The sequence below is a fragment of the Grampus griseus genome (assembly GCF_964374135.1).
Source record: "Grampus griseus genome assembly, chromosome: 6".
Classification (NCBI taxonomy): domain Eukaryota; kingdom Metazoa; phylum Chordata; class Mammalia; order Artiodactyla; family Delphinidae; genus Grampus; species Grampus griseus.
The window spans coordinates 13,079,954-13,095,568 of NC_139000.1; the positions used below are offsets into that span (position 1 = coordinate 13,079,954).

A 15,615-nucleotide genomic window follows, 5' to 3' on the forward strand; every position below is an offset into this window, starting at 1 on the left:
TCCCTCCTCACCCTCAGCACCACCCCCTGCCAAAGCTGGGCCTGGGAGGCACAGGGTCTGCCTTTCAAACACACCACCCACCTGTGGGTGAGCCCAGTGATCTATCTCAGCCTTTGCCAAAGCTCAGTTTCCTCAGCTAAAAGCCGCTGCGCTGACCAGGATGAGGGATGAACAGGATGGAGTGAGTGCGGAAGGCTCCCACACCAGGCACACAAGAGGCACCTGGAAATGGCAGAGGAGTTGAGCCAGTGCTCACCAGCTGGTCCAAGGAGAAGCTAGCCCCTCAGTGAGTCTAGCCTGTGATTAGCTGGCTTTGGGTCAATTGCTAAGTGGTAATCATGAAAGGCAAAATGAGAGGATGTTGCAGAGAGACATGGGTGGTTAGTCCATGGGTAAGCCTGCATGTTTACTGAGAACAAAAGAGTTAAAAGGGTGGACACTAGAGGCCAGCTCTCTGGACCTGAATCCTGGCTCCACCACTTTATGCTGTGTGGCATTGGGCAAGTCACTTAACCTTTCTGAGCCTCCATTTTCATATGTGTAAAATGAGCATGATACTAGAATGCCTTCACAGGGTCGTTGTGAGGCTTACCTGAGAGATTACTGGTAAAGCATTTAGCCTGGGGCCTGGCCTGGTTCAGTTGGGGGGCATCCAAGTGTTGCAGGGCCAGAAGCGTATTCAATTTTCAGGGTCCGCTTTAAGAAAAAGAATGCAGAGTTGCAAGTATAATATTAGTGTGGAAGTGAATGCAGTCGTCCCTCGGTATCCACAGGGGATTGGTTCCAGGATCTCACAGACACCAGAATCTGAAGATGCTCAGGTCCCCTACATAAACGGCATAGTATTTGCATATAACCTACACACATCCTCCTGTTCACTTTAAGTCACCTGGAGATCACTTACAATACCGAGTATGATGTAAATGCTATGTAAATAGTTGCATGTACGCAGCAAATTCAAGTTTTGCTTTTTGGAACTTTCTGGAATTTTTTGTTTTTTAACATTTTCGATCCGTGGTTAGTTGAATCCGTGGATATGAAACCCATGGTTATGGAAAACTATTTAGAATGTGAGGAGACATCCCAACAAATAACAAAAATTGACAAATACTCGACATAGGACAAAATCCAGAAAACATCCTAATAAAATGTGAAAGTAATAGAAAATGATCAGTAGTGCTCAGCTGTCTGATGCCCCTGTCATACTTTGGCTGCGTACTCCTGGGCTGCCTCTCTGCTGATTTTGTAGTATCATTTTTAACAGAGACAAAGACCAATCCGTTTTGCCTCTAGCATGGTTAGTCAGTGGTTGCTTTTTATAGCTGCGAGTTTAGAAGTTTCTTTCAGCTTTACAACTTGTTATCGGTGATGCCACGGCTGTGAACCTTCTGGCACTTTCTTGCTCAGCTGGCGCCAGCCAGATCTCTGAAGAACTCAGCTCTTCGATCCTGGATGGCGGGAGGGGGGTGTGGGTACCAGGTGGCTGTGAGGTCTGGATCACTGGGACCCCTGAGCAGGGAGCAGAGTAGCAGCTAGTTCAGCTCCTTCTCTTGTGGGTCAAAGTGGGGGGCTCCTGGGAGCTCAGCAAGGCCTAGCTGGGGCAGGTTGTTCCTGGGACCCAGGTAGGTCTGCAGGGAGTGGGGTCAGTATTCAGGCCCCACCTGCAGCCCTGGGACAGGCACCCAGGCTGGAGTGATTCCCCCAGGCAGGAGCAGTGCCTCGCCTCGGGGCAGCGTTTGGGCTTTCCCCACTCTCCACCCCAGTGGGAGAGCAGGCCCAGTCTTGCCGGGGGTCCTGACTCAGAGGTTTCATAAACTTCTGGATCAGTTGGCCTGTGGGCTCAACATGAGTTGCTTGGCCGTCCTCTGTCTTCATCATCACTTCCAGGAATCTGCGGGCCATTGCAGCAAGACGAGCTCCATGTGGCTGAGTGAACTTGTCCTCATAAAATGAGACTTCCAGCCCTGTGGCTGATTTCTCATCCAGGTCCTAGGTCCATCAGGAAAGCCTGAGGACTTGTTTCAAGGCTGGGGAGACTGAGGCCAGAGGAACCCGTGACCCTGGTTCCCAAAGCCGCTCTGTGTGGGAGCTGGCGTGACGTTTGAGCCGCCGCTTCCTTCACTGCCCATGGTGAGCCACGGGGGCAAAGGCCATGCACAGCGGCACCCCGAGCTGGGGGCGGTGGGGAGCCGAGCTGACCGTCACAGCATCACCGCGTGGCGTGGAGGGCTCTCGCTTGACTCTTCTGTGTGGTGCTGCCCTGGAGGGCCAAGTCTCCTCTCGGAGGGAACCACAGCTCTGCCCTCAGAGCCACGCCTTTCTGAATCTCTCCCCTGGGAAAGCATCATCCTTGTTTCCACGGCCATTGGTGGAGCAGTTACTGACCACCAGTCACAATGTGCTGTGCAAACATGTCTCCTTTTGTCCTTTCAAGAACCCCAGAGGAGGGTGTTTGAAGCTCCATTTTTGTCTGTGTAAATAGAGGCTCAGAGCCAGAGAACTTGCCCCGGGTGGTGCATATAGGGCTGCACGTTCTTAGCGGAGTTTTGTGCAGGGTGACTAATACCCAGTCAGCTCCTGAGCCCTCTCCCCACCCCCTTAGCTGCTTTGTTTTGTTTGCAACACTTGTGGGTTCCAGGGGCAGGGGGAAGGATCACGGGGAGAGAGGAAGATTCTTCAGCCTGCAGGAAGGTTTGGTTTCCTCTGCCGCTGCTGTTGCCATTCTCTCCCAAGATAATGGCTTTTCCAGGGCTTCTGAGTGCTGTGATTCAGCTGAGATGCTCACCTTTTCCCGACATGGGATGGAGAAAACAAGGGCCACGAGAATTCCTTTCAGAGAGGAATTCTATCTGGAAGGAATACCTTGACTTAGATCAGTTGGGGTGAAACTAGGAGATTCTCTGAAGTCGTGGGTGTGTGTATCATTCTGTGTGGAAGAATTAATTTATGGGCCACATGGAAATGTCTGACACTCCAGGCAAACAAGTGGAAGAGGAGGCGGGGGGAGGGGGCGAGGACGGCGGAGGAACGACAGGCTTACAGTGTGACCCTGCCTTGCGAAATGCACCCAGGTTTTTAGCAAGGAGTGGGGACGGTTTCCTGTGGAAACCGTTGCAGGGACTGAGTTCTGGGAGTGGCCCAGGAGCAGCCTGTGCCAGTGGTGGGATGGATTCAGAGGGAAATCGCAAACACCATGACAAGAGGGCCTGGGAGATGCTGGGAGGGCTCAGGTGGAACTGCGCCTGGCTGGGCTCACATGATCCTCTGAGGGGTGGGGTCCAGGTGACTCAGCTAGTTACACTCTCCCATATAAGGCAGGGTGCTAGTACTCTGTGGGTCCTAATTCTGTGCTCAACCCCTTAAATGGGATATTTGGAAGCAACCCCAACTTTCCTACTTGGTGGGTCAGAGAGTCAACCACGAATCTTCAGAATGACACAGTTTTGAAAATTCTGAGAGACAGACACATCAGCGAAGGGCTTTTAGGCCCCATTGGCTGCCAAATGCCTCATTTTACCCAGAGAGAAAAATTAAAATGTTTTAAAAGACCCGCTGGCCACCCTGCCAACCCTTCTGTCCCCAGACACTGGGGTTCCAGATTCCAGGAAGCGTGTATACACCCATTTCCAGTGCTTTGCTAAAGGATGTGAGATCGGCTCATTTGCACAGCTTCCAACTGTAAGTTTCCAACAAGAGTGATGCCTGGCCGCAGCAAAAGTAAGCAGATTCACGTCATTTATAGAGTCCAGAAAGAAATGGGCTTCTAGAGTTGCCTCTGAGGCTAATTTCTGAAATTAAAAAATCAAACAGCTGCATTTGGAGAGGGGATTAGGGGGTGTGTCTGATTTTATATCAGGCTCTCCCTGACGTAAGCGTCCATGTTCTCTACCATGAGAGCTTGTGCGTTTCTCTATTTAATGTTTCTTACACCAGGAGAAAATTTGCGTTTGATCCTCAGCAGGTGGGGTTGATAAAGCTTCGGCTGGCCTGGGCTTGATCAAAGAAAATCAAAGTCGCCTGGCATTGCCAAGGGGCTCTTAATCAGGCTGCAGCACAGAACAGCTGGATAAACCTTTCGAGTCCCGAATTTGCATCAGTTTGCTCTTTATTGTTTAACATGTTCTTATTCCAAAACCCTTATTCTTTTCTCTCAAATATGCTCTGAGCTCTTGCTACCTACCAGGCACTGTGCTGTCTTCACTGGATCCTCCCAACAGCCTGTTTTATGGATACCACTAGTAAGAACTAGCTTTTTTTTTTTTTTTTTTTTTTTGCGGTACACGGGCCTCTCACTGTTGTGGCGTCTCCCGTTGCGGAGCGCAGGCTCCGGACGCGCAGGCTCAACGGCCATGGCTGACGGGCCCAGCCGCTCCGCGGCATGTGAGATCCTCCCGGACCAGGGCACGAACCCGTGTCCCCTGCATCGGGAGGCGGACTCTCAACCACTGCGCCACCAGGGAAGCCCGAACTAGCCTTTTTTGAGCATTTATATGGTGCCAGGCACGATGCTAAATATTTTATGGACGCCAACTCTTACAGTCGTCACCATTTTTAACCCCATTTTAGAGACGAGGAAACCCACCTAAACGTGATCCATTACAGGTCCACCATCCCTTTTCTGAATCCCTAGGGCCAGATATGTCGGAATTCAGAACTTTTTAGATGCCGGCTATTTATCGTATTATGTAATGCACCCGTGCAGCAGGAGCAAGCACGTAACAAAATACATCAATATTTATGCAAAGAAACATTTAAACAGTCTCACTAAGCGGGATAACGTTTATAAATAGCCTCATGTCCGTTAGGGCCTGATGCCAATTGAATTATAAACAGGCTTTTGGTTCTCAGAGCTTGGAGTTGGGTGAGGGTCTGAAAAGATGCTTACATGTTCGGAGTTACCCATTTTCACGTGTCTCAAATCCCCGCCTCATTCCCAAGCTCCTGTGTTCTATCACCATCCACACTTCTCTGGGGCTGAAGACAGTGGCAGAGAGAGATGGCCACAGTCTCAGTCCAGATCTGTTTGCTTCCACACCCAGGCCTTTCCTTGCACTCAGTGCTAATGCTGTTGACATAGACATCAAGTGGCTTCTTCCAGCAGCGGGGCCGAGTTGCATGCAGCCCTCTGCATTTTGTAACTTTGCTGTGGGCCCCGGGCTGTCTGTGCAAGCTCACGAGGTATTCACAGGGAAGAAGCTTGAGACCGAGGTTTCCCTGTGGCCCAGAAGGCTCATCTTCTCACGGTCTCTGGAACACCACCGATCACAGTTGTATCTGAAAGCTGGAGGTTGAGTTATGACCTTGAGTTCAGCCCTGGCTTTTCCATTTCCAAACAGAACGCACCTTCTAAGCAAGAAGGAATAGAGGGCTTCCCTGGTGGCACAGTGGTTGAGAGTCCGCCTGCCGATGCAGGGGACATGGGTTCGTGCCCCGGTCCGGGAAGGTCCCACATGCCGCAGAGCAGCTGGGCCTGTGAGCCATGGCCACTGAGCTTGCGCGTCTGGAGCCTGTGCTCCGCAGTGGGAGGGGCCACAACAGTGAGAGGCCCGCGTACCACAAAAAAAAAAAAAAAAAAAAAGAAGGAATAGAGTGTCATGGCTGATCCCATACCTTTTCTTCTTTAACTGGATTTAATAATAAAGGTGATGGAGCATGTGAGATCCAAGCCGGGAATCATCTCAGAACGCTCTTTGAAAAGAATTGGAGAATAACCTGTCCCCTGAAAGGACACATCTCAGTGCCATTCTCATTTTATCTCATGCGCTCACCAGACATTTATTGACAGCCCCGTCTGCTGTCTGTGGGGCACTGGGGATTCAGGGTTGAATAAGAAGACATCCTTCCTGGGACTTGCCTGGCAGTCCAGTGTTTAAGATTCCATGCTTCCAGTGCAGGGGACATGGGTTCCATCCCTGGTCAGGGAACTAAGATCCCACATGCCACGTGGTGTGGCCAAAAAAAAAAAGAAGACGACGTCCTTTCGGCCCTCAGGAAGCTCAAACGAATGATTAGGGGAGACAGAGCCAAAATGTGGACGTTACCACATGAGCCGCCTCCCAAGGTGATGTGTACAGCAACGTAAATAAAGTGATGAGGGAGCTGGAGGAGAGAAAGGGGGCTTCGCTGGTGGTCAGGGGTGGAGCTGGCAAGTGGCTTCCCCAAGGCGATGACATTGGCTCCCACGTGTCCACTCTTGTTTTCTCCACCTCCTGGTCCTCTCCTTCTCGCCCCCTCTTCTATCCTACCTCTAAGTGTTGGCATCTTCAAGCTTCAGCCCAGGGCCCTCCTTCCTTTTTTTCTCTCTACATTCTCTCCTTGGTAATCGAATTCATTCCCTTCACATTAAATACTGTCCTGGGTCCGTGGACAGCTCCTCCAACTGCACAGCCTGCCCACATCTCTCCCATGAACTTCAGGCTTGGAAGTCCACTTGCCTACTCGTCTCCATTCAGGTGTTCACACACTCCTCAAAATACACACATCCAAAAGGCAATTCATGGTCATTATCCTTCAAGCCTGTTCCTCCTCCAACCCATTTGAGGAAATGCTACAACCCGCCTGCTTAAGCAGAAACCTTGTTTCTTCCCTCATCCCTGATGACTAAATTACCAGCCAAATCCTATCAGTTCTGTCTCCAAAGTATATTTTGAATGAAGCCGCCCTGTGAGGCAGGCCACCTCCTCTTTGTGACCATTAAAATAGTCTGCCCTTGTCCTTTTATCCGTTCTGCATACCCAGCGCCCAGATGGGTCTCTCTGAACGAAGTTGGATGAAGTGATTCTTCAGCTCAGATGCCTTGGTGGGTCCCCACCCACTTTCCATGCCTTTCCAGGCTCTGACTGCCCCTGCCCACCCTCTGACTGCCTCCTACCACCACCCCGCCCTCGTTCCAGCCGCTCAGGTGGGACAACTTCGCTATTTTCTTCTTGTCCAGGTTTTTTGCTTTTGTTTTATTCCAAACACAAGAAGCTTTTTCTCGGTCAGCCTGGTATAGATGCTGTTTCCGAAATATTCTCACCCTTTCTCATGGCACTTTTCATCCTTTTCCATCCTATCTTCATCCCGTGGGAAGCTTTAAAATCCCCTCCCCAGTGAGGGCTTCCCCGACTACCCAAATTGAGGTACTTCCCAAACCATTATTCCATACCCATCACCCCTTCCCCCTTCAATCACAATTTCATGCGGCAATCAGGAAGTAGTTATATACCTACTGTGTGTCGATTGTGTGGGTGTGGAGAAGAAGAGCTGGCTGGGAAGTGGTTGAGTCTGGATTGTAAAGGACCAGGGAGTTTTCCCCTCTGAGGATGGGCATATAGGCAGTATATCAAGGGCAGCAGAGCTCAGGAATGGATGGTTCCCCAAAATCACATGCCAAGAGGTGGGGCAATCTGAGTCAGAGGCAGCTGGCGTCCATGGGAAACATTAGCTAGACCCTCACTCTAGAAAAATGGTACAGATGAACTTACTGGTAAAGCAGAAATAGAGTTACAGATGTAGGGAATAAACTTACGGTTACCAAGGGGGGAAGGGGGGATGGGATGAAGTGGGAGATTGGGATTGACATATATACACTACTATGTATAAAATAGATAACTAATGAGACCCTACTATATAGCACAGGGAACTCTACTCAATGCTCTGTGGTGACCTAAATGGGAAGGAAATCCAAAAAAGAGAGGATATATGTACACATATAACTGATTCCCTTTGCTGTACAGCAGAAACTAACACATCATTGTAAAGCAACTATACTACAATAAAAATAAGTAAATAAATAAATAAACAAACAACCCCCGACTCTCCCACGTCCATGGTGAACCTTGTGATCAATCAGGGTACTTTCCCTCTGAGCCTCAAAGTGGCCTTAGCGTCCTTCCCAACCCAAGCAGCCCCGTCAATTCATTGAACTGGCTAATTTGCCATCACAGGCCTATGCAGTTTAAGGTAGAACATGCTCCTTAGCTCTCGTTAAATATTCATCAACTTTTCATTTTAGAAAGGATATGGGTAGAAGCATTTCTTAAAAACCATATCCCATTTTCAACATTTAATCTATTTTTCCCCCTCTTCTTTTCCCAGGAGAAAATAATGAATGTCAAAGGAAAAGTGATTCTGTCAATGCTGGTTGTCTCAACTGTAATTGTTGTGTTTTGGGAATATATCAACAGGTAATTATGAAACACGATAAAGTGATGTTAATGAAAGTCTCCTCTAATCTCCAGGTATCAGCCCAGTCAGCAGGTTGAATTAAAATTAGGATTAACTGACACCATAAAGAAGGGGTTCCATCCTTCCTGTATCCCTGAGCCCTAGACTGTCTTTAAAATCATTAGATCTTTTTTTTCTTTTTTAAAAGATTTATTTATTTTATTTTTGGCTGCGTTGGGTCTTCGTTGCTGCGCACGGGCTTTTTCTCTAGTTGCGGCGAGCAGGGGCTACTCTTTGTTGCGGTGCGCGGGCTTCTCATTGCGGTGGCTTCTCTTGTTGAGGAGCACGGGCTCTAGGTGCGCGGGCTTCAGCAGTTGTGGCACGTGAGCTTAGTTGCTATGCAGTATGTGGGATCTTCCCTGACCAGGGCTTGAACCCATGTCCCCTGCATTGGCAGGCGGATTCCTAACCGCTGTGCCACCAGGGAAGCCCAGAATCATTAGATCTTCATGCACCTTCTAAGTAATTAATTATCTTCCTTCCGCCATGTTCCTAATGTCTTGATTTTTATACCTTTGCGGTTCTGGGTAGGCTAGAGCCAGAAACAGTAAGGTCATATTAAGACCAAAATGTCATATTAAATTATTTATATGACCAGATATGGAAATTACCTTAAGAAATTTCAGACAGGAATTCCATGAGAAATCCACCCTGATTTTTGCAGTCCTAAAATATTTGCTAAGTTTAAAGGAACAACTCAAGGTTGTTGACTTTGGTGCAAAATACACTCTGAATTGCTGGTGATTCATTTGTGCCTGGCAAAACTTTGGGGTATTTTGTCTTTCTTTTAACCCTGGAAAGCAAGATGAATTAAATATTTCTGAGTTTTCAAGTTCATCAGTGGATTCACCCCAAATATTTGAGCTGCTTCTGTGTTTTTGGAAACTACCAATGCCTCGGAGATTCCAGCTGCAGAGGCCTCTGACAGAAAGGAGTCTCCGCAAGTGGCTACAAAAATGCATGATGGTTTTGACTTAAGAGGCATTGGTACAGCTCAGCCTTTCTTTCAAAAAGGCCACCTTAGGGCTTCCCTGGTGGCATAGTGGTTGAGAATCTGCCTGCCAGTGCAGGGACATGGGTTCGGGCCCTGGTCTAGGAATAGCCCACATGCCGCGGAACAACTAAGGGCGTGAGCCACAACTCCTGAGCCTGTGCGTCTGGAGCTTGTGCTCTGAGACAAGAGAGGCCGTGACAGTGAGAGGCCCACACACCGCAATGAAGAGTGGCCCTCGCTCGCCACAACTAGAGAAAGCCCTCGCACAGAAACGAAGACCCAACACAGCCAAAAATAAAATAAATTTAAAAAAAAAAAAAAAAGGCCACCTTCCAATTCTGGGCCAGGAGAGCTGTCTCGTCACCATTGTTTTTTTGTTGTTGTTCTTGTTTTTTTGCGGTACGCAGGCCTCTCACTGTTGTGGCCTCTCCCGTTGCGGAGCACAGGCTCCGGACGCGCAGGCTCAGCGGCCATGGCTCACGGGCCCAGCCACTCCACGGCATGTGGGATCTTCCCGGACCGGGGCATGAACCCGTGTCCCCTGCATCGGCAGGCGGACTCTCAACTACTGTGCCACCAGGGAAGCCCACCACTGATATTTTCATGGTGAAGTGTCTTAGAAGCCTCCCAAGTTCAAGATGATGGCCTGGATGAACATTAGAATGTCTCTTTCAGTTATTAAATTCTAAGATTTGATGAGCCAGCAGGACAATCTTGGCCACTTATAAAGGAACTGCACTTTCAGGTACATCAGTAGAAGGAGGATTCTCTGGACTCCAGAGCTATTATTCCCTGGGGTACTGCATAGATCTCACCGCTTCTGGAGTGTTATCCTGTTTCATTCTGAACAACTCATTTTAAGAAAAACAAGACAAGCTAGAGGGTGACCCTGTTCAAGTGGTCTATAAACCAGGTCTTTTGAATTGAAACTGTGGGTACTTAGTCCAAAGAAAAGATGACTCAGTGTTGGATGCAGGGAGTTCCTGGGGCTTCCTTAGACACTTGAGGGCTGAGGAAATATCCTCGCTGAAGACCGGAGCTAGGCTGCCTGGGGATGGTCCTGTGCCACCACTTACCTCCTCTGTGACTTTGGGCGAGTTATTCAGCCACACTGTTCCTCAGTTTCCCTATCTTTAAAAATGGGAGAACAAACTTACGGTTACCGGGGTGGGGGGAAGGGTGGGGGGAGGGATAGTTAGGGAGTTTGGGATTGACGTGTACACACTGCTGTATTTAAAATGGATAACCAGGGCTTCCCTGGTGGCGCGGTGGTTGAGAGTCCGTCTGCCGATGCAGGGGACACGGGTTTGTGCCCCGGTCTGGGAAGATCCCACATGCCGCGGAGCGGCTGGGCCCGTGAGCCATGGCTGCTGAGCCTGTGCGTCCGGAGCCTGTGCTCCGCAGCGGGAGGGGCCACAGCGGTGAGAGGCCCGCGTAACGCAAAAAAAAAAAAAAAAAAAAAAAAAGGATAACCAACAAGGACCTACTGTATAGCACAGGGAACTCTGCTCAATATTATGTAACAACCTAAATGGAAAACGAATTTGTAAAAGAATAGATACACGTATATGTATAACTGAATCACTGTGCTGTACACCTGAAACTATCACAACATTGTTAATCAACTATACCCCAATATAAAATAATAAGTTAAAAAAAATAAAGAAATGACTGATGAATAGGGGGGCTGTTCTCCCTGTCTTAGTGAGTGTATTTGTGGAGCAGACCAGTTTGTATACCTGTAAAAGCTTTAGTAAACCTGGATTATTTTTTCTTCTAAATGGGCATAACAGTAGTACCTGCCTCATAGGGTTGGTGGATTCAATAAGTTACTGTGTATAAAGCACTTAGGGCAACACACTCAGTAAATGCTAGCTGCTCTCACCATTATCATCACCATCCTTACCGCCATCCTCATCGTCTGCTCAGAGGGCAGAATAGGACAGGGGATTTTGGCAAATAATAGAAGGAAGAGCTCTAGCAGTTGGAAGATTCCAACAGAAGAGCAAGCGCCCTTCGGGTTCCTCCCCTGAATTGAGTTGCTTGTGTAGGTAACCTTCAAGCTCTGAACGCTTGGTTGGATAACCTTGGTGTTTTGAATTGCAGCCAGAGTCATACTTCCATATTTTGGGTACTTCACAAAATTAAACTATGGGAGCCAAAGGCCCAAATGTGCATCTTGGCACTAGCCTCCCATAAAGAGGGTTATTTCTCAGTGCTGGGCACACTCTTCCCTGCACAGTAACTGGAGCAGGTTCTGGCCGCTCTTCAGGGCCATAGTCTGGCACCCAGACTGCTGCCACAGAATTCTTCAGTGTGAGGAATCTGTTTGACTGTCTGCAAGAGGTTTCAAAGGCAGCAGATTCTTTGCCACCCTGTGAATTGACCATGTGATGATCTGAGGTGAGCTGAGGGCACTAACCTTAGACAGGTGGGCAGCACTGTAGCTAAAAAGGGTTGTAAAATAACTCAATGGGACACATCAACTGATTAGGAAAGAGAACTATTGTCAGTAGAGCATCCTGAAAGAATGTTTGATTTGAGCCTGGATAAGAAAAAATTCTTAGAATTTTAGAGATGGAAGAAACCTTAAAAGTTATAATAAAGTAATGATAGTGAGGGTGCTTTTGATGATAGCAGCTACTAGTTATTGAGCATTTGCAGGTGCCAGGAACTGCACTGTGCATTCCCTCTAGTTCTTAAAATAGGCCTGCAAGTAAGTATTAGTCAGCGTTTCCAGATGAGGAACACTGAGTCTCCTCAATGTTAAAGGTGAATTTCAAAGTCACATTTTCAGGAAGATTTAGGTCCGGGGCTGTCTGATTGCAGCCCATTCTCGACCCACGATTACAACCCTTCCTTTAGCTGAGAGTTCCCATTTTTCAAGTGACAAAATGGAGACCAAATAGGTGAAATGACTTAACAGTGAATTTATGTCCAAGTTCTAACTAGAACTCAGATCTGATGCATCGTCTGGGGCTCCTTCTTGAGCTGGTTGTGCATGCCGAGTGCTGTGAGGGATACAGTGTGAGCCATGGAGAATTCCTACCCTCAAGGGGTTATGCTTTGGATGGAGCAAGCAGACGTACACACCAATACACCAAAAATGCAGGACTTCCCTGGTGGTACGGTGGTTAAGAATCCACCTGCAAATGCAGGGGACATGGGTTCGATCCCTGGTCCGGGAAGATCCCACATGCCATGGAGCAACTAAGCCTGTGCACCACAACTACTGAGCCTGTGCTCCAGAGCCCCTGAGCCACAACTACTGAGCCCGCGTGCAACAACTACTGAAGCCCGTGCGCCTAGAGCCCGTGCTCCACAGCAAGAGAAGCCACCGCGATGAGAAGCCCGCGCACCGCAACGAAGAGTAGCCCCTTCTCGACGCAACTAGAGAAAAGCCCGTGCGCAGCAACAAAGACCCAACGCAACGACAAATAAATAAATAAATATATTTTTTAAGTTAAATTTAGAAAATCAAACCAAAAGCCTAGATAAAGTTAAATTAAAAAAAAAAAACCAACAATGCGAGTGGAGGAAGGACATCAGAGGGAGAGAAAAGGGGCAGTTCAAGAAGGCAAAGATTATGTTTGGCTTAGAGAGGGATCTATTTTTTTTGCCTTCATTTACAAATATTTATTGAGCACCTACTGTGTGCCAGGCACTGTGCTAGGATCGTACCAAGGAAGGCACAGAAGAGGTGGCATTTGAGCTGTGCCTTGAAGGATGAATATGTGTCAAATGCCATACACTGCAGTGTGGGTGTTGCTGTGACCTGAGATGTCGAAGGCTTCTGGGAGAGGAGGGTGCAAAGGGCAAGATGGCAGATTAAAAAGTTGGGACAAGGTGGCGAATCTGAATCTGCAGATTGATGCCCTGAGTGCCAGGTGGGGGTTTGAGTGCTGAGTTGCAGTGGGCCCACCCCCTCCTCTCCCCTCTCCCTTCCTCCTCTTGTAGGGCGTGGAGTCAGATTCCCCAGGTTCAAATACTGTTTCTTCTCCTAGCAGTACGACCTTGAACAAAACCACTTAATGTGTAGGTGCCTCTGAGGAAGAATAGAACCTCCTTCACTGATGGTTGTGAGGATTTAATGAGCTAATACATGTCAATCTCTTAGAACAGTCCCTGGCCAAGTATTAGCTATTATGAATATTGTCGGATCAATAAACAGATTTAGAAACAAGGGACGTTAGAGCTTGGTCCACAAGTATTGAGCTCAGAGGGGAAACATGGGTGGAAAGAGGGCATGCATTTTACTCCTACCAGGAGATGTGGACTCCCAGCAGGGGCAGAAGGCAAAGTGTGAAACAAATATTAGTCATTTATTTTTTTCAGAGATGAGGGCAGCTGGGGCCAGAAAGGCGCTGAGCCAGGGCAGGTACCTGAGCCCAGGTCCAGAACTGTTTCTACCAAGCTCTCTCCTTTATATTCACAGGGAGGAGAAGTGAGTAAGTAAGGTTTAGCCACTGGGCACAGCTTCCGTGCACAAAACAATGGAGGAATCTAGTACTATAAGTCCTGTCCCTTTGCCCCCCAAATGTCTCTCAAGTCAGTACACTCCTCTCCCTCCATCTCCCTGGCTCCCTTGACCTGGGCCTGGACCACTGCCAGCCTCATGACTAGTCACCCATATCTACTCTCACAAGGCCTACAGATAGGACCCTATTCGTCTCCTGCCTAAAACTCTTCAAGGGCAAAATCCCCAGCAGGCCCCAGCGAGGGGACCTCTGGCTACTTCTCTGTTTATTTCCTTGCACATTAAGTGCCTCCTTCCTTTCTCAGGGCCTTTGCATATTTTTGTCTCTGTTAGGGACATTCTTCCCAGTTCCTCTTCCCCTGGACTCCTATTTATCCTTCAGAACTCAGCTAAAACATTATCCCCTCCTCTGGGAAGACTTCCAGGTCTTCCTGTTAAGTGCTCCTGGTTACTTATGCTTTTTTCTTTTTTCCTGCTGTCCCCAGTAGCTTGTCTGCATCACAAGGACGCATAGGGACTGTGTCTGTCTCAGTCAATGCCATATCCCCAGCACTTGGCATGTAACACACTGTCAGCAAGTATTTGTTGAATGAAGGGAGGTGGTCCCCTAGAGGAGTCATACAGTCGCTGGTCCAGTCTTGTAGGTGCCTTCAGATGGTCTCACTGCCTTCGTTGGCTAAAGAAATGCCCTTTGAGGCTGCTCTGTAGAAGGCTCTGAGCTGGTGGTATACTGGCTCTGCAGTCGTTGGTTTTAAGATAATCCTGGGTGATTCCTGAGCAGGTGGCAGGAGGGGACCTGTCTGTGGAGCCTCTCCCTCAGCAAGGCCACCCTGGACAATGGAGAGCTGCCATCTTTTTTTTGTTTTTAACTGAGATTTGAGATTCTCCAGAGACCTTCCCACCCCTTGTTCTGAGTAATCCAGAAGTGACTGAAGTCCCTTGATATCATTGGTTCTATCTCAAAGGAAGGTGGAAACCTGGGAGTAAACAAAACCCAAGCTCTCAACTCAGCCCAGGACTTCAATGATAATGGTTTTCTCCAAATTAAAAGTAACATGATATGTTTTTATTTCTCATTTGCTTTTAGCCCAGAAGCCTCTTTGTTCTGGATAAACCAGTCAAAGTAAGTGCTTTGAATTCTAGATATCTATGGGATGCCTCCCATGTCCACTCTGGCACCCCTACAGTCCATTCTTAACATGGCAGGTGGTGATGCAGCTCTGGTCACAGGTGGAGGGGAGGGGTCCCAGGGGTCTGGCCTGTACTCCTCCAGCCCCCTAGTCTTGCCTTTACAGAGCCGTGACTCTTGTTTTGTCCGTGCTTCTCATCAACTATCTGTCTCTTTAAGTAGTGTTGTCTGGAGAACATTCCTGCCTTACTCATAAAAATAATCAGGGTAGATATTGTCCATAATGCAGCCCACTACATGTTGTATAAAGACCCCTGCAAGAAATTTTGTTGAGACAAAGGATGCGGAAAAAAGTTTGGGTTTCCCAATGAACCAGTGTATGTAGGAGGAGGAGGAGGAGGAGGAGAAGGATTGGCAGTTAGGACTCTGTAAGCCTTCATTTTTCTGTCTTTGTCTTGGTTGCCAAGAAGCTCAGAGCAAAGTGTTGTGCTTAACTTGTACTTTCCTCGGCCTTCATTTCTGATATAATTTCTCCCCTGGTGTTAAATCCTGGCTTTTGTGCTTACATGCCGTGGGATCTTGGCAATTTGCTCAAACCCACTCAACCAATATCTCAGCCATAAAATAAAAATAAAGGTAAAACTTTCATTCTCACAGAGTGGCTGAGATGACCCAAGTCATGTGAAAACACCTACCTGAGTGACTAAAATGTTCCTCTGTTTCCTTTTGTTTTTGTTTGGTTTGTTTAGTTTTGTCTTTATTCTTGTATTGTTTCCCTATTTATTGTAACCATACCTTCTTTTTTTT

The 15,615-nt window shown here is 48.0% G+C and overlaps 1 protein-coding gene across 6 annotated transcripts in view; it reads left to right on the forward strand.

The window, feature by feature from the left end:
• GGTA1 (glycoprotein alpha-galactosyltransferase 1 (inactive)) overlaps positions 1-15,615 on the forward strand; it is a 65,529-nt gene that overhangs the window by 34,915 nt on the left and 14,999 nt on the right. For 3 of the 6 annotated variants that reach the window (XM_082656434.1, XM_082656436.1, XM_082656431.1), the window contains 2 exons: positions 8,080-8,168; positions 14,767-14,802. In XM_082656434.1, the coding sequence (XP_082512560.1) occupies positions 8,089-8,168; positions 14,767-14,802 (116 nt within the window). In that variant the 5' untranslated portion in view covers positions 8,080-8,088. The remainder of the gene's footprint in view (positions 1-8,079; positions 8,169-14,766; positions 14,803-15,615) is intronic. The other 3 variants (XM_082656435.1, XM_082656432.1, XM_082656433.1) reach the window with 1 other exon arrangement.